General features: G+C 36.4%; 4 protein-coding genes across 8 annotated transcripts; 3 read left to right on the forward strand and 1 right to left on the reverse strand.

Moving 5' to 3' along the window:
- The first annotated feature begins 844 nt into the window (after positions 1 to 844).
- On the forward strand, positions 845 to 6,196 carry LOC147540681 (eukaryotic initiation factor 4A-9). 2 transcript variants are annotated; one of them, XM_086640942.1, is made up of 5 exons: positions 845 to 1,170; positions 2,545 to 2,614; positions 2,723 to 2,829; positions 4,517 to 4,947; positions 5,357 to 6,196. In XM_086640942.1, the coding sequence occupies exons 2-5, from the start codon at positions 2,547 to 2,549 to the stop codon at positions 5,990 to 5,992; spliced, it is 1,242 nt and encodes a 413-aa protein (XP_086497068.1). In that variant the 5' UTR covers positions 845 to 1,170; positions 2,545 to 2,546; the 3' UTR covers positions 5,993 to 6,196. The 2 variants fall into 2 exon arrangements, with proteins under 2 accessions (XP_086497068.1, XP_086497067.1); XM_086640941.1 differs by having other exon boundaries at positions 1,050 to 1,216.
- Positions 6,197 to 7,789: 1,593 nt separating this feature from the next.
- LOC147540682 (diacylglycerol O-acyltransferase 1A-like) lies at positions 7,790 to 14,983 on the forward strand. 4 transcript variants are annotated; one of them, XM_086642470.1, is made up of 16 exons: positions 7,790 to 8,412; positions 9,526 to 9,606; positions 9,795 to 9,868; positions 10,005 to 10,080; positions 10,537 to 10,604; positions 10,725 to 10,848; positions 11,403 to 11,501; positions 11,681 to 11,782; positions 11,897 to 12,033; positions 12,400 to 12,481; positions 12,594 to 12,614; positions 13,315 to 13,377; positions 13,499 to 13,546; positions 13,808 to 13,870; positions 14,060 to 14,113; positions 14,665 to 14,983. In XM_086642470.1, the coding sequence occupies exons 1-16, from the start codon at positions 7,969 to 7,971 to the stop codon at positions 14,767 to 14,769; spliced, it is 1,641 nt and encodes a 546-aa protein (XP_086498596.1). In that variant the 5' UTR covers positions 7,790 to 7,968; the 3' UTR covers positions 14,770 to 14,983. The 4 variants fall into 4 exon arrangements, 3 of the variants coding, with proteins under 3 accessions (XP_086498596.1, XP_086498598.1, XP_086498599.1); XR_015225815.1 differs by having other exon boundaries at positions 7,822 to 8,412; positions 13,298 to 13,377; XM_086642472.1 differs by having other exon boundaries at positions 7,822 to 8,412; positions 11,406 to 11,501.
- Positions 14,984 to 16,757: 1,774 nt separating this feature from the next.
- On the forward strand, positions 16,758 to 19,057 carry LOC147540683 (F-box protein At4g19940-like). The gene is made up of 2 exons (XM_086641839.1): positions 16,758 to 18,335; positions 18,750 to 19,057. The coding sequence occupies exons 1-2, from the start codon at positions 16,821 to 16,823 to the stop codon at positions 18,819 to 18,821; spliced, it is 1,587 nt and encodes a 528-aa protein (XP_086497965.1). The 5' UTR covers positions 16,758 to 16,820; the 3' UTR covers positions 18,822 to 19,057.
- A 273-nt stretch (positions 19,058 to 19,330) lies between these two features.
- On the reverse strand, positions 19,331 to 21,138 carry LOC147540684 (APO protein 2, chloroplastic-like). Its single transcript, XM_086641840.1, is given in 5 exon segments — positions 19,331 to 19,591; positions 19,593 to 19,666; positions 19,669 to 20,017; positions 20,019 to 20,265; positions 20,773 to 21,138. Coding segments are annotated over 5 exon segments (1,143 nt in total). The 5' UTR covers positions 21,102 to 21,138; the 3' UTR covers positions 19,331 to 19,447.
- Between the last annotated feature and the right edge of the window lie 2,025 nt (positions 21,139 to 23,163).

Genomic DNA, 23,163 nt, shown 5'->3' on the forward strand with positions numbered 1-23,163 from the left:
GCTTGTTTGGAATCTTGATCGAGTGTTCTAGTGGGACGTGATTCCGGTAACTTCAACGTTCGTGGCAGTTGTGATTGTTCACATTCTAAGACGTACCTTGCCAAAGTTATTATTAGTGTGTATTTTGTAACAACAATTGCAATTGAGGTTTCATGGAGGAGTATAGTGTCACAATTCTAGACATGGTGTGCCTTTGCGGCGTAGGTGTTATTGTGACCGGTTAATAATTCAAACGTTGTTTAGAAGCGAGTTGAGACCCATCGTTTTCGTGATGACAAGCCTCATTGTGAACCATAACCACTTCCATTTTTACCAAAATAGCAAATAGAGATAATACATGAGGTAACTTTTTAAGATATTGACTATGATTTACGTTAGTCATTACATGTCATTGATGCATCATCAAGATATAATAAACACGATATCTGCCAAAGTTAAACCAATAATTGGACTCTTAAAACTATAGGTTCCAACAACTCTGGGAAATGAGTTCAACAAAAAAAAACAACTCTGGGAAATGAACCTGGAACACAGGCCCTGAGAATTGAACCTATGACCTCTACGATTTTGAAATTTATGTCAACACTTTCAACCACTTGGGCAACCAATGTTGACTAAATGGGTTAACTTGGAACAAAATATTAGAAAGAATAAAGAGGTAATTCTTCTTTAGCTCCTAATTTGTTACTAACTCACTGTTTTGGTTCTCATAAGTATTTGACAATTCGTTTGGTCTCTAAGGGCCAGAAAAATTAAACTCTTTCTGTATGTACTTCTAAGGGGCCAAAAAGAAATTAACTTCACAAAATTTTAAAACAAACTAAATTCACCTCACCTCTATCTCGTCTATATCATTACCTCCCTCTCGCCACTTCATCATCTTCTCGGGTGAAGGTCGACTTCGACTACTTTTTTGTGGCGACCTTCAAATTAAATATGTTTTCCATTTATTTTTTCTTCTTCCTTATTCTTGGGGGCAAAATAAATTGTCCCACACTTATGAAGACCAAAATAGCTATTTGATCACAAATTGGGGGCTCAAACGAATTAACCCAATAAAAAACCTCAAGCTAGGGGCGTATATAGTGAACCCCCACTATCTTTTCCTTCTCTCTCTAGAACTACACTTTCTTTCCTGAACTCCACGGCGTAGATCCGAGGAGTCAAAAAGTAATTGCTCTCTTCTCTCAAACCCCTCAGTTTTCATCTCTATTAGGTCTGATTCTTACTCTAATATCTTGTTTATTGTTCTTTATTCATTCTCTCCGAAATTTTATCTTTTTTACCATCCGAATCTCGTTTTCCCCCTGTATTTTGGTGTTTTTTTGTACAATTTGATGGAAATTTTGTTAATTTCTTAAATCTTTGCTACAGATTGTGATATGATGATTTGGGTATGAGATTTATTGGTTACTGGTAGATCTATTATGATAATTTTTTAATAGTAAATAGGGAAAGATTCATGATTTATTGTTCCTATATGTGTAATGAATTTGTTGTTAAGTCGGTCGGAAACCCTAGTAAGTAACCCAATTGTCAATGTATAGATAGGGCATAGATGTTATTTACTTGGTCACGAAGCTTCCCTTTGTTCATGTAGGATTGTTCTCACACCGTCACACAGCCACGCCGTCTCGTGCATAGGGCGTCTCGTGCGTATCATTCTTTAAGCGTAACAAGTGATTTTTAGTTAGGTGACGTGTAGTGTGTTGAGTGGTTGGGTCTATCACGTCTGAGTCTAAATCTTAGTATCGTATTAAGTTGATGGCCATCTAAGTCAACCAATTTTGGGGTGACGTGGAGCATGTTGGGTCGTTGGACTATAATGCGTAAGCCTAGATTTAATATCGTATTAAGCTCATTGGCGTCTTAGGCGAAACCAAATATTGCGAGAATAGTTCCACATGGACAAAGGGAAGTCTCATGATCAAGTAAATAGTATCTAGGCCCCTTGTTGCCAGTTGGTTTTGAGTTGGAAGCTGACAAACTAGTATTGGACTCGTAAGCTTCTATTCATGTTACTTGTATGACCATCTCATGACTGAATTGTGGGGACTTCAAAAGTATACTTTATGGTTTAGTTGTATTACTGTTCTTACTTTCCCTGATCAATGGTGTCTCTCTGCGATTTTAAAGAGTTTTGAGGCTCTTGAAGAATTGAAGTATCTTACCCACTACTAGTATCAGTCTTTAGAGAAGTAATCAAGTCAGAGCTTAGAGTATTATAAGTAGGTACTCTCAACGTGTTCCATAAATTACTTGTAATGGTCTAAACGTTCGTATGTTAACTCCCTGATTGCTTTCTACTGCTGAAGTTCTGAGTTTCGGATCCTTTTTTATGACCCTTGATCTTTAGTTGTTGATTCTAAATCTGATATTAGTTATTATACTCAAACGAACAAAAAAGTAGAAAATGTATCTGTTCTGTTTCAGTGCTACTTTCTTTAGTAATTTCTACGAGGTTCCATTAGATTATTTTCTTTATACTTCATAAGTTGCATGGTTCTGCATATGGTGAATATAATGTTTTATTTTATGTGTCAGTCATGGCGGGGTTGGCACCCGAAGGATCTCAATTTGATGCAAAGCAGTATGATTCCAAAATGAATGATCTGTAAGCCTTCTCTTTCTTTTCTTTTTCCCTTAGTTTGATTTTCATTGGAAACTGCACATTTATAGATGATGTTCAATCAATGTTCCCTTTTTTTTAAATTTCGATCAGGCTTCAAGCAGATGGACAAGATTTCTTTACATCATATGACGAGGTCTTCGAAAGTTTTGATGCAATGGGTCTACAAGAAAACCTCCTGAGGGGCATATATGCATATGGTATGTGTAGCTAGTCTACTTTCTGCCATAAAACTTTTATAATGTGCTCTTTTGTGCTATCCAATTCTTTTCTGACTTGCTTATTTCATGGCGAGGCCATCTAAAAATTCAAATGTGTCTTTTCTACTTATGAAATTTTTGTGGTTTACGGTGCAGAAGATGACGTATTATCTGCCCTTGACTATTGATTCAGCTATTGCAATATTGTCTTAGGTGCTGTTTGTTTTTTTAGTTTTTTTTCAGATCTGAAATCTGAATTGGGCTCCAATTCAGATTTCAGATGTTTGTTTTTGTATTTAAGAAATTCTGAAAATTAATCTCAATCGGGCCTTGGTCTGAATAAGCTGAAAAAGAGCACACATAATTCGGACTTCAAAACAAGTCTGAAATCTTGGCCCATCATCTGAAATTCGTCAAATGACGAATCTGCCCCTGTGATTTAGGAAAAATTACACCACCAGCAAACCACAACCCACCGGCAAAACCACAACACCAGCACCTCAAGCCACCACCATCAGACCACTGCACCACCAACATTAGACTACAACACCACCACTCTTAAACCACAACACCACCACCAACATTAGACTACAACACCACCACCATTAAACCACAACACCACCACCATTAAACCACAACACCACCACCAACATTAGACCAGAACACCACCACCCTTAAACTACATCACCACCACCAACATTAGACCACAACACCACCACCCATAAACCATAGCACCACCACCAACATTAGACTGCACCACCACCACCCTTAAACCACAGCACCACCACATTCAAACCAAATCAGCACCACCTCTACAAAACAACCATCAGCCTGCACCACCACACCATCAGCCCACACCACCGCCATCTTCGATCAGAGACAGAGAGGGATACCACCACCACCACCATCTTCGGTCAGAGACAGAGAAGGCTTGAAATATTAACCATTAGCCCACACCACCACCATCTTCGATCAGATACTAAAAGAAGTCCACACCACCACCATCTTCGATCAGAGACAGAGAAGGCTTGGGAATCACAGAAGGGGGAGAGAGGGGGGTAAGAGAGAGAGAGGCGGTAGAAAGAGGATTAGGGTTGCTTAGGTTTTTTTATTTAAACAAGGGAGGAGTGAGAAATTAGAAGTTAGGGTTTGTTTGGCTAAAATATCAAAGAGGGTTATAAGTGTCAAAAATTATTTTCAGACAGAAGAATTCAGATTGAAAAACAAACGTACTAACTTGTAAAAGTATTCATCCAATTCAGATTCAACCATTTCAGTTCAGCCTATTCAGATTCAGAAAAAAAAAACACAACCTTAGTTTCACAATTAACATAGTTATTGTTGAGTTTTAGACACCACAAACCCATTAACAATGAGTAGGAGGTCCATACATTACAATACTTGGTCATAAGGCTTCGTTTTGTTGGGAGATGTGGAAGACAGTAGGCCACATGTTTGGGCCTACCTGGCTACCTCTGGTATAAATATTAAGGTTGTAGATGTCCAAGTCAAAATCAGTTGGCAATGAGTGGTGTGATCCTAGACATTTTAATACTTGGTCATGAAGCTTCATTTTGTCCACGTGGGACTATTCTCAGTGTCACATCTTTCTTACTTCAGTTCGCACGTAGCTTTGCATGATGTAGTGTTTGTTGCTGACATTAATATGTTATTTTTTGGTTTGAAGGGTTCGAGAAGCCTTCTGCAATTCAACAGAGGGGAATTGTACCCTTTTGTCAGGGACTTGATGTCATTCAGCAAGCACAATCTGGAACTGGGAAAACAGCTACATTTTGTTCTGGAATTTTGCAGCAACTTGATTATAGTTTACTTGATTGCCAAGCATTGGTTCTTGCACCAACTCGTGAACTGGCACAACAGATTGAGAAGGTTATGAGAGCACTTGGTGATTATTTGGGTGTAAAAGTTCATGCTTGTGTGGGTGGAACTAGTGTGAGAGAAGATCAACGAATCCTTTCGAGTGGTGTTCATGTCGTCGTTGGTACCCCGGGTCGTGTATTTGACATGTTACGCAGGCAATCACTTCGCCCTGATAGTATTAAGATGTTTGTATTAGACGAAGCTGATGAAATGCTATCACGAGGTTTTAAGGATCAGGTATTTTCATGGTACACTTTACCTTTTTCTTTTAAAATATTCGTTTGTTCTTACTGTTTTGGGTCTGATTGAAGCAATACAAATATATCTAGATCTTATCGTTCTTCTTTTGAGGCAAAGCAATTGGAAACAAGATCGGCTCAAAATCGCGGATTGGGGAGGTCCTCAACCGTGCCGAGTGGTTTTTATTAACTCTTGTCTAAATATAAGACACCTTTTAATACATAGGCCACAAAATTCTCATTATTCAAGTCTACTCCCAACTACTTATGTTTGAGCTCATAAATCCTAATATTGTTTCTTCGCACCCCTTACGGCATGAATGTTTGTTAGGGACAATCATGTTAGAGACGACTTCAGAATATCTATTCAACTACATTCTGACTATTGAAATTTTTTTCTATAACAGATCTACGACATTTTCCAGCTCCTCCCCTCGAAAGTCCAGGTTGGTGTTTTCTCAGCCACAATGCCTCCCGAGGCACTCGAAATCACAAGGAAATTCATGAACAAGCCTGTCAGGATTCTGGTGAAGCGAGACGAACTCACTCTTGAAGGTATTAAGCAATTTTACGTAAATGTTGAGAAAGAAGAATGGAAGCTCGAAACTCTTTGTGATTTATATGAGACATTGGCTATTACTCAGAGTGTCATCTTCGTCAATACTCGCCGAAAAGTCGACTGGCTGACTGACAAAATGCGTAGTCGTGATCACACAGTCTCTGCTACCCATGGAGACATGGATCAGAATACTCGAGATATCATTATGCGTGAATTCAGATCTGGATCTTCTCGTGTTCTAATCACAACGGATCTCCTTGCTCGTGGTATCGATGTCCAACAAGTTTCCCTTGTTATAAACTATGATCTACCCACACAACCAGAGAACTATCTTCATCGAATCGGACGAAGTGGTCGATTTGGAAGAAAAGGAGTTGCTATCAACTTCGTAACAAAGGATGATGAGAGAATGTTGTTCGATATTCAGAGGTTTTATAATGTTGTTGTTGAGGAGCTTCCATCAAATGTTGCTGATCTCCTTTGAGCTGAATTCTTGTCTGTTTCCTAGTAAGAAACCTATTTATATTTTATCCTTTTCGCCAGTACTATTCAGATGTTATCTTTTAACAGATTGAGTCTTTAATTTAGGGTTTCCAGACTTGAGTCTGATCGATATGTTCTTTGAGCTTGTGAAGTGTGATGGATAATCTCCTATTATCTGATTAGTAGTCTCCATTTTTGGACTTCATATGTTTGTTAAGTACATTAAATGTCTCTCAATTAGCAAGTACAATTTGGGTTTGATCCAGTTTCCTTCTAGTAGCCCCCAATTTTTCTACAATCTCACTATTAACCCAAGACTAATGTTTCGGGACACAGAAAACAGCCGTGATAGACTTCCCGGCCACTCTCCCGGGTGAATCCCGGCGGGGTGAGGTGGCCGGGCCAGATTTAGAGAGAGAAAGTGAGGGCCGGGATTCACCCGGGAGAGTTGCCGGAAGTCTACTAATTTCCTCCCACCGCAAATCGTTGTAGGAAAAAAATATTTATTCAAAAGAATGTTGTATAATTTTTAGGATTCCACAAAAAGGAATAATATTTAGAGGCCATTTTGCTAAATTTGTTTATCTTCTTTTTAGCCGAAGCGAGAGAACAAGAAAAAGTAGATTGATTGGATTTTTAGTAGGAAGCCTACTTGACTTGTCCTGTTTGAGGATTTGATGAATGAGAGTCGTCAAAAACAAAAATTACGGAGTCTCTACCAACCAACCACCACCAAATCTCTCCTCCCTCGCTCTTCTCTCTCTATTTTTCGGAACTCTATACTGTTTGGTATTCAGTCAAAAGATGGGAGTGTCAGGAGGTATCAGAAACCCTAATTTGGTGCAAGTGGGGGTGATGAGGTTAAAGAAGTCGAGAATATCGGTGTGCCCTTGAGAAGCCATCACCCTAACACGTGACCAACATGCAAGGATGAATTCACCTCTCCACACCAATAATAAAGCCAAAAATATGACTCACATAGTAGTAATACCTTACTTCCACCATGCCCACTTTTATAAGTGTACAAGATGAAGTAGAGATATTCTTAAATTAGGTATCTTGTATTTTAGAGTGGATCTATTGACCAATTCACAATGGTTTGGTCAGTAATTTTTCAAATCATATTAAATGGCTATGGTCTTGTTTGGAGCGGTTTAGTTACTATTGAATATCGAATCAACCACGAAAACAATGCTTCTAAAGAAAAATGTGTCGAACTATTTAATATCATATTGAAGCCCGAATAAACACCTACCACTACAAACTTTTGTTTAATTAAGAGAGCGTGCACGTCTCTCAACCAAAAACTTTTGTTTTATTAAGAAAGCGTGCACGTTTCTTAACCAAATTCCAAAGGGTCGGTAAGTGATAAGCCTATTTAAAAAAATATATTAGGTTTGTAAGGTTTATTCTTTTGAATTTTTGTTTTTACCTCGTGCAAACACCACTAAGGTGTTAATTGTTTGGTAAATATATAGATATGTGTAAGAACAAGTTTAGTTTTTTATGCAACACAATCTAAATTAATTTTATTTCAGTGTCAAAAAGTTTTTTTTTGTGTTAAAAATGTCAAAAGAAAGTTCTCTTCCGATGAATAAATAGAAATATCACCTAGTAAATTTTTTTTGTCTACCTTTTGCTTTGTACATTAAGATAACGCATGACATACAAAGAACAGTTTATTCGATAAATTCACAAACTAATAAAATTTTGGACTCAGTAAAGATTTTATATTAATATTGGACTTATAGTGCTATTAAGGTCATTTTATGGACCATAACTAGAAATTTGGTAATCTAAACAGAAATTTGGTAATTGTACTCCCGAATCACCTTGTTTGGGGAAAAAAAAGTCTGACCCTTATTAATTTCATTCCGACTTTGTTATTTTAAAACACTTGCCACACATTTCAATCAAAATCTCTTTTGCTCTCTCTCTCTTTCTCTGACTCGTCTTCTCTTTCTCTCTCTAGTTTTAATGGCGGTTTCAATTTCGACTGAAAGTTTTGATCATCAAACCAAAAAACTTCTTCTAGAAGATTCATTAGTTCCTAACAATCATCTTCTCTCTCTTAGAAGAAGACCTAACGCCACCAACAAAACTCTAACCGACGACGGCGACGAAGATATTGATACGATTGACCGGCGGATCAAAGAGAATCCATCATCATCATCATCATATATTAGTTCTTCTTCTAACGATACGAATTCCGATGAGAAATTAAATCGGAATCCGTTGAGTAATGGAGAAGAAGATTCTTCTAGTGAGAAGAAGAAGATTGGAAATGGTGAAGATCATCATCATCATCAAGGTCGAGAAGAAACAACTAATTTTGCGATTAAACCTTCTTATCGAGCTTCTGCTCCTGCTCATCGAAGAGTTAAAGAAAGTCCTCTTAGTTCTGATGCGATTTTCAGACAGGTTTGACTGTTAGTAATGAATTTGCTCTTGTTCAGAAGTTTGTTTTTGTTTATTTTTTGAGTTTTTTTTTTTTAGTTCAATTAGTTGAATGAATCAGTGACAATTACATGATTACAGATATAAGTTATGTTATGAGATTATCTGTTAGCTATACTAGGTCAAGATTTTCATCATAAACACTGTATTGATTAGCTAGACACTAGGTTTTGACATATGTGAGAATAGTCCCACATTGGAAAAAAGGTACTCGGCTAACCAAACCAATTATTTAGATTGTCTCGTCTTTGCTAATTGGTTTTGAGTTAGATGTCTACAAACTGAACATTGTATCAGAGCTGGGCCTACACGTTATAGGCCCAAAGGTCGCAGTTGCTTCATGTAGAAAAGGACTCATGTTAGACTCAAAGAATGTCACAGATGATCGGGCCTGTGGGAACAGTCCTAGTAGAAATCACCTAAAATAGACGCCGTTTAGATTCAAAGAACCCTTCCTGTGATGGGGGTGTTAAAATAGTCACGTGGGAAATTAGTACTCTAATAACGAAGAATGTAGCAATATATAAGTTGAAGTTGCATAATTAGCGAGCAATGGTGAAAAATGTCGGCTAATAGAACGAGTATTTGAAATTTAAGTGTCAACTTGTTTAAAAATGATTGTACATCAAGCCGAGAGCTCCTATAGCATTGACTCAATATGATGGTTCAGATTATTCAGATGTCACTGTATTGGTATCCCTGATGGAAATATAAATTTCTTAATACTTGTGAAGAGGCAGTCATGGTTATGAAGCGTATAATTTATGACCATACTATAAGCTGTCAAGCCCTCCATGGTAGGTTATTGCCCCATTTGACTAACCTAGTTATGTAGGCTTCACTGTAATCCTCTTAACAATATTGGTCTGGTTTGTTTCAAAAATCTAAGATAAGTCTGGTTTATTTTTGTTGGGCTAAATGTTTGCCGTAGTACAAACATTCATCTTATTTAGATGTAGTGAGTAATTGGGGGGCGTGTATCTCGTAAAAGGTCCATCGTCCTCCCCAACCCTTGTATAGTTTCTTTTTTTCTTCTCTTTATATATTAATTCAAACTTCCAAAAAAAATTTATGCAGAGCCATGCTGGTTTATTCAACCTCTGTATTGTTGTGCTGGTTGCAGTGAACAGCAGGCTAATCATCGAAAATCTAATGAAGGTTTGCTCCCATGTACTCAGAATACTTTTCAATGAATCATTTATTTGTGTCTAATTTTTTTTTTTGAAACTTTTATCCGTGTCTCATTGCCCTGCTAATTTCTTGCCTTTCCTTTACCTAATCCGTATTTTACAAAAGTGGTACTAGAGGCTAGCAATTTCAGATGACCAATTGTTGCTTGTGTGCAGTACGGTTTGCTGATCGGAACAGGATTTTGGTTTAGTTCTAGATCACTGAGAGATTGGCCTCTTTTTATGTGTTGGTGATGTTTCTACCCTTCGATATTATTTTTTTTTTGTCGAGGGAAAATAGAGAACTTGCATTTGGGTACTTCTAAATCACACCATGAATGTCCTGATATGAAGCACTTATAAGCCGCGATTCTTTATGTATTGCAGTCTCAGCCTTCCCATTTTTCCTCTTGGTGCTTATGTAGTAGAGAAGTTGGCACAACGAAAATTGGTTTCGGATCTGGTAAGGAGTTAAGTTTCTTTCGTCTTGTGTTCTCTGTTATTTGCCTAGTTATTTTAGCATGTTTATTCTACTGCTGTTCATAGATAAGTAGATTCCTTTCCTTTTTCGAAGTTCTTTCTTCTAGTCATCAGCCAAAAACCAAAGTAGTTATGGTTCACTAGGCTTGCCAGTATAACTTGATTGTCGTTTTCATTCGAACTTTCTGACTATATAAAGCTTTGCCTGCAGTCAGAACATTCTAGTTTGTAGGCTACACTTTTGGTTATTGGATTTACACAGTATCTCAAACTTCACCTGTTGGATAAAGTATTGATCAATAGTCTAGATCACCGATGAGCCATGACCATGTAACTTAGTGAATGTTGTTGGTAGTTGCTAAGATCAGGCAAAACAAAACAAATGACAAAAGCGAAAGTAGAGATATTGGCTTCTAATTGGATGTTCACTAACTTGCAGGTTGTTGTTTCTCTTCATATAATAATTACCGTAGCTACAATGTGTTATCCAGTTTTTATGATCCTAAGGTGAGTATAATACAATGCTTTCAGCTCTTAAGTTCCTTTCATTTTGAAAATTTTCTTTAACACTTGATTGTTTTACAACTAAATACTTACACTTGTATTAGTTTCTTAAAACATGAGCAGGTTTGATTCTGCAGTTCCTTCTGGCATCACCCTTATGCTTTTTGCAAGTGTTGTATGGCTGAAACTGGTTTCTTATGCGCATACAAATTACGATATGAGAGTGCTATCTCGGTCAGTTGACAAGGTAAAAATTGATATCCCTCCCCTTCAATATAAATCTAAAGAAAGAAAGTTGGCAACGCAATATTGTACCTCAGAATGTATGAAGAAAATCATGAGACTTGGTGTGTCTATAATCTATGTAAAGAAATTTAAGACGTGCAGAATTAAGATGAAGCTGCTCATCAGTGACATAACTCTCTCTGGCACCGCCAGAGATATAAAAATATCTCATTTAAATTTAATACAATAATACAATTTTAAGTCTCTGAACTTAGTTTCTGCCCTGCATGTTGGACCATGACTCATAATACTTTTAGAAAGGTCAGACTAGTAGGAGATACATTGAAGTACCGTTAGGTGTAGAATAGTAGGGCAGGCTCTAATCTTGATACTCCGAAGCTGTCATAAGTTATGGGAACTGTAAGTTACAAACTTAGAGACAATTAATCGTCAACTTGTCATTGATGTCAGACATCTAGGGAATCTAGCACTTTCATGCTGTTCATTTTTTCGAATCTATGTTAATCTTCGAAAATATATGAAGAAATATTTACTGCGTTTTTTTTAACATACTAGGAGGAGAAGTCTTGCAATTCTACAGATATGGATGATTCTTATAATGTTAGCGTAAAGACATTGGCATACTTTATGGTGGCTCCCACATTGTGTTATCAGGTAATCTTGCTAGTTTCACAATCGATTTTGTTTTTCTTGTTTACCGCACCTTTCCTTCTTACAGATTCTTATTAGGCGCAAAGAAGATGATATTTAATTAATAGCATGAATATTTGCAGTTCTTCTGTTCCATTATAATTGTTCCTTTCTTGGTCATACTTCTTTGTCATTATGTATAGACAAGCTACCCTCGTACTTCATGCATCCGAAAAGGTTGGGTTATCAGACAATCTATTAAGCTGGTGATATTTACTGGAGTTATGGGCTTTATCGTAGAACAAGTAAGTCGCTTTTTTTCGTATCAAACAATCGACTTTTGAATTTTGATTGCTTTCTTATTAAAATATGTGACGCTAATAGTTGTAGTAAGATACTTTGGTGGGAAAACTTTGCAGTACATCAATCCAATTGTCCAGAACTCTCAACATCCATTGAAGGGGAATCTTCTGTATGCTATAGAGAGAGTACTGAAGCTCTCAGTTCCTACTTTATACGTGTGGCTCTGCATGTTCTATTGCCTTTTCCACCTCTGGTATTGCCTTCTTCTTCTGATCTAGTGAATGACTTTTATATTCTTGCAGAAAGTATGAATTTGTTCTCCATACTTCTTTCTCTCGGCAAGATGAAACATTGATAGTCCATAGTTATACGTTCACTAGATTGTACTCTAGAATAAATTGCCGACGAAGTTGTTAGTTTTTTGTTCTTTATCTTGCATAACCATAACATGTTTTGATATGAAAAATTTTCAACTGTTTTTGGATTTGAGGAACGTCTGTACGATATTCTATCCAATCGAAACTTCACGCACGTGTATCAAACCTGTGTATTATTTTTTTTTTGTTATATTTTTCCAACGTAAGGTGTCTCAAGTTTGTGGTATATTTAATGTATACAGGTTAAATATACTTGCTGAGTTGCTTCGTTTTGGTGACCGAGAATTTTACAAAGATTGGTGGAATGCAAAAACGGTCGAAGAGGTAAAATTTCTTACGCAAGATTTGTGCTTTTCTGAGTACACAGGAGACTATTTGGTTTTCTCAAATTCTTTCGTTTTTGTTTTGTGCATCTTTTGTGCTCGACTTTCATCAGTATTGGAGAATGTGGAATATGGTATGTATCTTTACCCTTAGTTTTTTTTTTAAACGATTGTTATATGTGGGATTTAATGAACAATTCTCTTGCTTATCAACTATGATTTGCTCATCCAGATGTTCGCATAATTACTTTTCTAGTCTCCTTTTGATGCTTTCGGAAAAAACTTAAATTACCATGGGTTGACATTATTTAAGTCAAAATCCGTAGCTAACGACGCCATTTATTTATACGATGCTCATTACAATCTTTTCCCTATTTGGTGAGGAGGAAGAGGCGATATGCTTGTGAGATTGCTTGATGTACCTAAATTTAATTGAAATCTCCCTCTTAAAGTTCTTAAACAGATTCTTCACTTGGAATTTTCGTATAAGAAAGACCAAGGATCATATACATCAAAACGCTGCGTAGTTACTCAAGTACTCTGATAATTCAACCAGGAGGCAGATATGCTCATAAAATCTTATACTTCCTACTAATTGTAGTTCATACACATCACTTCCCTTGTACAGACTGCAGAGGGGACCAGTACTAAATATCGTGAACAGTGGCATACTCTAAAACAGTTGATGTGCGGGCTGAGCATGTGTGTTAAGTAGCACTAAAGTGCATCTAATAGGGAACGCCTGTTCACTTTTTTGGTCATGAACTCTCTTCGAGGATTTTCTTAACTAAAAAGCTGGTGGATTGATTCTGATCAGGAACTCTTTGATTGCAGCCTGTTCATAAATGGATGGTTCGTCATATTTATTTTCCGTGTTTAAGGAATGGGATACCTAAGGTAAGACCGTCCTTGGCCTAAGTTATACGGTCCTGCTAAATCTAATCCTCTAATCGACTCTGATTGCAAAACGTTGAATGTTTTAGCATGCAATTCATCCTGAAATTGTTATTCATTTCAGGGGGTTGCTGTCTTGATAGCCTTCTTCGTCTCTGCCATATTCCATGAGGTATGCCCTTCCTTGTTCTAGTATCCACTTATATACCTAGAAGTCTATGACTATACAGTAGATTAAGATAATCAGCGGCGAGGAATTTTTACCCCCCGACTAAGAAACCCTAGCCGAGATCCTAGTCCCTACTGTGGGACATAAGCCCAACTTGAAATTAATTCGATGGTAACACACGAGAAATCAAACTTGCTATGCCGTCTCTTTGTTTTGTTTTGCTTCTCTCTTCTCCTTACTTTATCATTTATTTGTTATCAACAGCTCTGTATTGCTGTTCCCTGTCACATATTCAAATTTTGGGCATTCATAGGAATAATGTTTCAGGTAAGCTTCTACCCAGCAATGGTTTTCTTTTATCTTTTTCATTCATGCTGTTACTTAACTTCCAGTAACATTATCCTCACATTGACGTTCTCGAATAACTTAACCTGACTTATAAACTTACATAACTTTCACCTTCTAAAAAATGACTCTAATTCTCACTGTATTGTTATCGTAAAATCGATCGTGCAGGTACCATTGGTGATTCTTACAAACTATCTGCAAAATAAATTTCAAAACACTATGGTACGTTTTCTTTCACGTGCAGTTCCTTGAGCCCTTTTTGGGAGTGTTCATATTCTACGTAATTCGGTTCGGGCTCCCACATCAGTAATTCGGAGCTGGGGATTGCCTGAGTCAACCCAAGATTTGAACTTCAAATAGTTGGAACCTAGTATAAAATATTAGAGTAGAATTTTGATCCCCGGACGTTGTTATGTTAGCAAAAAGTAGTCTTAAACTTCGGCTTCAACTCAGCCAGGTTACTCCACCAACAGATAGGGAATCGACCTAAGCTGATATTCTGCAACTGTTCAGATAGTAGTTTGTTGGTTCCCATTATCTGAATCTGACTCGTTTGACTATAAATCGTCTGAATCAAATGGGTCTAAAATCAACCCGAATCGTCCATTTAGACGAGTCAGGCAGAAATAACAATCTGAAATCGGTCTCGAGTCAATTTGAACTTCGAGTCCAGATTCAGTTTTGAGGTAGAGAAAAAACAACCACGATCTTCAACATAAAGACATATGTAATGGTTAGTAATGTCTGAAGTTGTGTTTTTATTTTGTGGTTAGGTTGGGAATATGATATTCTGGTTCATATTCAGTATTCTTGGACAACCAATGTGCCTCCTTCTTTACTACCATGACTTGATGAATCAGAGAGAGAAAATCCAGTGAACCAATCATCCTATATACTGATAACAGTGGATAAAGTTTTTGGTAATGGAAGTCAGTCTAAATCTTAAATGTACCTGCAGTTCTTATCTCTTGAAGTTAGGGTTAATTCTATATATCGTAATTCTCCATCATTTGTATTTACTTAGGGTTTTGCAATCTTCAGAGTTTCATGTACTATACCTAATGCTTCAATTTTAAATCGTTGAGAGTTGAATGTCGTTATAACAGGTAACGGGGAAAATAACTGATGTAGAAATGTTTTTTGTCAAAACAGATGTGCAGAGAAGTAGAAAAAATGGTAATAACAGTAAAAAAAAAAAAAAAAAAAAAAAGAAAAGTAACGAAAAAATGATATTCTGGTTCATGTTCGGTATTCTTGGACAACCAATGTGTCTCCTTTACCATGACTTGATGAATCACAGAGAGAAAATTTAGTGAACTACTAATCATCTTAGCATATACTGATAACAGTGGAGAAAGTTTTTGGTAATGGAAGTCGGGCTAAATCTTAAATGTACCTGCGGTTCTTCTCTGTTGAAGTTAGGGTTAACTCGAAAATCGTCTGTCATTTTATTTATTCAGGATTTTGCTATCTTCAGAGTTCTCATGTACTATACTTGATGCTTCAATTTTAAATGGCTAAGAGTTGAATGTCGTTAAAATAACTGATGTAGTTTTCGTGTACTAACTTCATGCTTCAATTTCAAAACAATGATCTGTAGATTCCAAAAAGTATTAGATTGTGACAATATATTTTTAATTTTATTAAATTTGAGAACATCCGGATCAAATCTAATGGAATGAATTGGGGTGATTATTTTCGATGATATGTTAAAAGTATTAGTTTTCTTGTGGGACTATTCTAGCACTATCGGTAGATAAAATGTGCTTTTTGTCTATTTTTCAGATAACATCTCGTTGCATTGGAACATTTAAATGTTGGCTAGTCTGGCTAACGCTGAACTTAGTAAAAAAAAAAAAAGAATTGAATTGTCAGCGTGTATCGAACATTTGAACCCTTGACCTAGGGTGGAAGACCATTGAATGCTGAAACGCATTAAATTTCTGGTATTAGATCCATAATCAAATAAGTGTGTGTGATTGTTCCAGAAGAAATGAAACAAAAGATACGTTGAAACTAGGATTGTTATCGTACTAGGTCTACCTAATGCTAGATGGAAAGGGATAAAGAGACGCATAAACTTATATTTCATTTTATACAACAAAGTTTTCATCATATTGCAGGGATGAGAGAGTATATTATTAGAATTTAAAAAAAGAAAAATTGTTCGAAAATAGTCATTCTTGGGCAGGCTTAATGGATCACGGATTTTTTCTTAATATATTCGGAAGTTTTTTTTTAATATACCTTAAGTTGGAGTAGTTACCAAGTTGGTTTCCACCTTTGAAGTCTTAGATGAGACACATCGTCATACTCCTTAAGTATGGTGATAATTACGAAAAAAACTCGTTGTTGTAGGAAAATAAGAAAAAATTTCGAGGAAATAAATTCTAAATGGAAATAATTTTCTCTTTGTTTCCTCCAAACACTACCTGCTTTTAATGTTTTTATTTATTCTTCCTCCATCTTCCTTCCCACTCCTATCAAGTCCGGCGACTACAAATTTTGGCGACACTAAATATGGTTGTAGATGATGAGAAGACAATGAAGTTGCGGATTATCTTTGGTCGGTGTCTGCGACTTGTAAGGTCAAAGGTGTGTTTGGTGATTCTTTTTTTTTTGGTTTTCTACTTTTTCCCCAGAAGCTTTTCTTATTTGTCCGAATCACGGATAAAAAAAAAATCCACCCAAAATGGATTTGGGTTTAGAAATTGCACTGTCCAGGTGAAATTCCAATTTGCTCGTTATGAATGGCACACATAGTTATGTGTAATATTAAAGGGGTCAAAGACAAATCTAATCAGAAGCCAAGGGGGCAAAACGAAACAAATCCAAAGATAAAATTAAGTCAGAACCGTCGTGATTAGGGTTTTGAAATTTGTACGAGACAGAAAGGCCTCTCTCTTGAAGTCCCTCTCCTGATCAACTGATGGATCTCATTCCTCCTTTCAACAAAAAAAAGATGGATCTTATTTCAAGTGCTGATACACCTAGTAGTATTAGGGTTTGTAGTCCCCGTCGTCCTGTTAATGATGATGAAGATTGGTTGATATTTGAGGTACTAACGAGACTCCCAGTGAAAACCCTAGTTCGTTTTAAGAGTGTTTGTAAGAGATGGTATTCTTTAATTCGAAAAGATAAAAACTTTATTGAATCACACCTTCTTCTTAATCGTTCACGTCTTGGTCGTCTATTTATAGTCAACCCTGTACCTATGACGCAAAAAGAGTATGATAAGCGTGCTAAAGAAATCTTCCTTTGGGACAATGGACCTGATAAAGAGACCTACATTACAGCTGACTTAATGTTCTTGTTTGGAGATGACAAAGGAGGAGGAGACAAAGGAGGAGGAGGAGACAACACTCGTGCTGCTGCTGCTGCTGCTGCTGCTACAAATGTAGTAGTAGCAGTAGTTGACACAGTAAGGGAGGTGGATTCGACCGATTACTGTTGCATTACGAACATTGTAAATGGTTTAATATGTCACATTACGCCAAGTTCTGATGTTCGTATATGCAATATTAGTACTAGAGAATTATCACCATGGTTTAAAACATATTTGTTCTCTGAAGAAAAAGAACGTGCTTGCTGGAGTATATGTCGCAGGACAAAGCGCAGGTACCAATTAGGTTTTGATCCTTTAACTAATCAACACAAATTGGTATGTTCTTGGAATGTTTATTCTGAAGATTCTGTACGCCAATATTTGATTTGTGATGTATTGACGGTAGGGCATGGCGATAATAATAGATGGAGGAGGATCGAAGAGATCCCAGAGGTCCCTTATGACCTAGGGGAGGATCCTGTTTATGTAAATGGTGTTATTTATTGGAGCAGTTCTGACCTTAATTTTGGATCCTGGGATAGTGAATGTCGTCCTATATTCATAGTGGCATTTGATATAGGAAGAGAAAAGTTCACAAAAATCACAGTATCTGATTTCATCCTTGATCAACCTCCATCAGATTTTACTCAACACCGTTCTGATCATCTTGTTACTTTATTAGAAGTGAGTGGGCGTTTAGCTATGTTAGTTAGAATGAACAATCGTATGTTCAAGATGTATATTTATGATGATGATGATTACAAATTGGAAGAGGAAGTCAATATTGGTAGTGGTGGTAGATATCCAAGTAATAGCGTTGGAAGATGGAGTGAGGCGAGTAGTATCACATTGCCTTTTAAGTTGGGAAAGAAAAGTGGTGTTAGGTTTTGTAAGTTTGTTGGATCAGATGACAAAATAATCATAACATCATCTGATGGACGAGATTGTGATAAAGAATCGAGGAAGAAGAAACGTGTGTCTTTTCATTCGTACAATTGGAAGAAGGGCAGTTGGAGAAAGTTCAAAATAAGTGGGATCCCTTCGTCTTCACGCACCACCGAATGTTTTGTTGCTTCTTTCTCGGAGAGCCTTCTGCCAGTTAACAATGATAAAACTAAGGTAAGCTTGTTTTAATTTATATTTATACTACTTTTTGGTTTGGTTCTTTCTCGGAGAGTCATATTTCAGACCTGAAAGGACCCAAATACAGCAGCAGGTATTGAGTGGTTGTTAGGAGAAATTGACCCTCTATAGATTATAGAAGCAATCTGAATGCTTAAGTTTTTTTGTACAGCCTGCCTATCAAGGCAGGGTAGAACTTGATCGAAAAAATATTGCAAGAATATTCTGAGTAGAACTTGTGAAAGAAATTAGGGGTTTTTAACTTTTTATATATCGAAAATCCTCAATCATTTGTATTTACTTTAGGATTTTGCTATTTTCAGAAAAGTATTATTTGTTTTCAAGTACTTACTATATTTCTTTGTTATGCTTAAACTTTAAATCATTGACAGTTGAATATCATTATAACAGGTAAGGGGGGAAATAACTGAAGGGGTGGAAAGGAAGAGAAAGAGAGATAAGAGGAAGAGAAAAGAAGAGTGAAAAATCTCTATGCACTCATTGCCAACATTTTCTCATCACATACACACTTAAGTTCCGTAAATTAAATATAATTTACCGATAAATTTTAAGATTTATCCAAAACTAGAAGCATATACTGATAGCGAATGTGTTTTTTTTTAAGACTCAAGACTCGTTACATTTTTACATGCCATAGATACTTAATGAACATATTACATCGTGAATTTGAATAAATTCAATAACTAACATCTCACAAATATATTGAGCCCTACAGCCGCATAGAAATCTTTTAAGGCCACCATCCTCTCACACATGAGAGCACATTATTTCTAAATTTATTTAATTTCAAGTCAAGTTCAATAAATTATAGGTTATGAATCGAACTTGAGACTTCCGACATGGGAACTAGATGTTCAACCACTAAGCAGTCTAAGCCAAATGGTGTTGGACATGTGGTATCTTTTTAGATATCGAGATAATCTGAATTGGATTCAGATAAGGGTTCTGAAATTGCAGTATAGAGTTAGAAATTCGTAATTCTGTTTTCGGTTGCAGTATAGGGTTCTGAAATGACAACCACAAACATATAAAGAATTCAAGTTTTGAACATGTAATGCCTGAATTTGTTCATTAGAAAAACAATTACCTCATATTACCATCTCAGCTTCTTTAATGTCACTTGGAATCCCAACATCAAGTCTCATCGTTAGTTTATACTCTTCCGGCACAGCAGCACCTGCTTGCACACAAAACTCAACCACAGCTGGTGCTTGCCCGTAAAAGTTCCTTAGCTTCGCGTTGTAAAGGAGGTCCATTAACATCAGGCAAATGCCAAACGTACCTCGGTGGCAATAAATCATCAAGAAGTGCTGCCCATTGTATTGCTGATGCTTATAGGCCCCACAATTCTGTGCCTTGTGAACGCTAGGTCCTACGTGCAATTCCGGGCAATAGCCGCACACTCTTACTAAATATTTTCTCATCAACTTTTTCACTCCATGTCTCACCTTATCCCAGACTTCAAGTGTTTCCTCGGCAAGCAAGATTGTTTCTTCAGATTTTGATGGAGATTGATCTATCTCAGAAACAAGTAAAATCTCATTCAAGGAATCTTTAGCAATCTCTGTTGTTTCGTCAACTAACTCGTCTTCGTTAGCATCAATAATCTCATTCCTCCCTATGCGAATAACTGGTTCTCTCCTCTTTGTAGGAAACTCGGGTAAGATCAACCCCAGCTTGTATACAAAGTTCGATGATTGCTGGTACCCGGGGGACTGAAAACCTCTCTTCATGAGATATACGTTGCCCCAGACGGTCAAAGAGATGGTAAGCTTCAATGGGCAAGAAGATATCGTCAACTGTCGCCACTCCCCATTCGTGCTGGTCCTTACGGACCTCAGTACGTTGACCTCTGCATGACTTGAATGAATGGCCAACAGGTCCCACATGAATTTCGTTACACCACCTGCGCAAACATAGATAGAAGATACTCACTACAAAGTACACGCTAAAAATGACAATCTCCAATAGTTGCATTGAAGTACAGATATTACACCACCAGTGAAAGAATACATCGACATAACAGGCTTTAGGTAAGGTATAAACCACTCCACTCAGTTTTAATTAAATTGACAAAGCTACAGAGGTTGAAATAGAAGATCTCCCCAATTCAAGTTTTTCTCCAAACTCATAATGGTCAATATACAAAGAATCGAGTCTTGGAAAAATCTCCAATCTAATATATATCTTAAATCATTAACGATTTATGTAAGAAACCTAGAGCAATTAGATGGAGGCATATCAAATGCATATAAAAAGGCTTTGCAGGTCAAGCGAGGATTTGGCACTCATCTAACAACACATGGTAGTATACCATAAGTTGTATACTTGACATATCAATTTATTTATTTTTTGTTTAAGATTGCACCACTAAAACATGTAAACAAAGAAGAAAAGCGAGGCAGATAATTACTTGCAGGCTTGAACTGGCACCACTTTCAACAGCTTCTTCAGATTGTTTATCAGCTTTATCCTCGCATTATATACTTCGTATGCAACTGGTATAAGCTTTCGTACTAGCAACCCGTTTCTTGGTGGTGGTTGTACTGGTTTCTTGGGCTGCCCCTTCCTGCTCTTTTGCCTCTCCCTAGCAGCTCGTCTGAGTTCCACAATAGGTACTGGGAAGGGTTTCTTCTCCTTTTTAGAGTAGTAGCGAGGGAAATCTGCATTTTGCGGATGATTACTTTTAATCACGGATACTTTCGAGCGTGGGCTTAAAAAGCAAGGTGGGACGACAAACATGAGTGGATGTTTAAGCTCATTGCCACTACGCTGCAGCCAAAGCAATAAACGGATTAGCTCTGTATGAAAATTATACAGTACATAGTTACTTTAGCAAGCGAAGCAGTTTGAAACCACGGAATGTATTTAATAGCATTGCTTGGTGAAAGACAAGTAAAAGAAATCAAGAGAATTTCTTCCTATTATTGACTGTTAAAGACTCAGAAAGAAAATATGAACATTGGTAACTTCAGATGTAACATAACTCACCCACAGAACTGGCAAACCTTTTTACCTTTACGTATCGGGGCGTAGAATTTGAAGGTGAGAAATATTGGAAGCAGTGAACTTCACGGGGATATGAAAAATTGTGTTTGTTGTTTCTCGTTATCTGGATCTGATTCGTTAGGGTTAACTCAATATATCGAAAATTGTCGTTCATTTGTATTTACCAAGGATTTTGCTATTTTCAGAAAAATATTTGTTTTCATGTACTATATTTTTTTGTTATGCTTAAATTTTAAATCATTAACAGTTGAATATCGTCACGGCCCGCCCTAAGTCGTGGTGGGCCTAAAGCGAACTCTCAAATTGAGGCCCTTTAAAAATTTATAAGAAATTTTCATATATTCCTATTACTAAGGTGATCTTATTTTTAGGTTACATTGTTCGGATGCACAAACAAATTTTTATAAAAAAAAATTGAACAACTTAAAAATAATGTTTTGTGTAATCAAAGTATAAATTGGTGTCTTTTAACATGAAATGCATATTAATTTCAAATATGTGTAACCATTATAAATCTTACTTACCACTTTGTTTCTAATAGAAAATGACAGACCATTACGGTAGCACTTACATTAGTTCGATTGCTATAACAACTTTTTGAAATTGGTTAAAGAGAAAAATTTCTTGGTAATGTCGTGTATATGATAATATGTAATTGCCTCGAAGAAAACCTCTTATAAAATAACTACAAAATTTTGTAAACCTTAAATTGCAAATGAATAACAAAACTAGCATACGAATAACAAAAACTACTTCCCAAAAGTAAAAGTCAATTTAATTTGTATTGATGATCAAGAAATTTCAAAAAAAAAAGTTCAACAAAAAAAAAAAAAAAAAAAAGTTCAACAAAAAAAAAAGAAATTTCAAAAAAAAAACATGAGAGAATTTATTACAATAAGAAATTAAATAGGAATTTATTACAATAAGAATTTATTACAATAAGAAATTTTGTAAACCTTAAATTGCAAATGAATAACAAAACTAACATACGAATAACAAAAACTACTTCCCAAAAGTAAAAGTCAATTTAATTTGTATTGATGATCAAGAAATTTCAAAAAAAAAACATGAGAGAATTTATTACAATAAGAAATTAAATAGGATATCTATGAAATAAATTAGTTGAGATTGAAAAGGATAAAAAACTCATGAAGACAACGGGGATCGAACACATGACCTCTCTAGTTTCAACAGTGATGTTTGCCAACTGAACTAAATGGACATATGTTTTCATCTATTGTTTAGTTATTTATATAATCTGTTCAGGACTTAGGGGCCTTATGTTCCCATCAAGACTGGGGGGGCCCAAAGCCACCGCTTTGGTGGCTTTGGGCCTAGGCCGCCCCTGAATATCGTTATAACAGGTAATGGAATTTAACTGAAAAGAGACAAAAAGAAAAGAGAGGAAGAGAAAAGAAGAAAAAGGAGAAAGAAAAAAATAGTGTTGGTGGTGGTGTGCGGAAGTTATGGTGGTCAGGATTTATGGGGCGGAGGTGTGGTAAAGATCAAGGGTTAAATACAGTGGTAAAGATCAAGGGTTAAATACAACTTTATAACATACTTTTACAACAATATTTTGTTATTCCAATTTACATCTACAAGATACTTTTACAACAATCTATATAATAAAATAGGTGGATGGGTGCTGACTAGGACAAACATCTGGATAAATCCAGTCGTCCGTCCCACATCAGCACTATCATCAGCCATTGGATTCAGCCAAATTTGTTAGGTGGCCATCTGGGCGCACACACTGCTTTCCTATTTTGCCAAGGGACATTTCTTCTTAGTTCAC

The sequence above is a fragment of the Eschscholzia californica genome, unplaced genomic scaffold (assembly GCF_041429995.1).
Source record: "Eschscholzia californica isolate CP2 unplaced genomic scaffold, dmEscCali1.0.p SCAF_5, whole genome shotgun sequence".
NCBI classification, from domain to species: domain Eukaryota; kingdom Viridiplantae; phylum Streptophyta; class Magnoliopsida; order Ranunculales; family Papaveraceae; genus Eschscholzia; species Eschscholzia californica.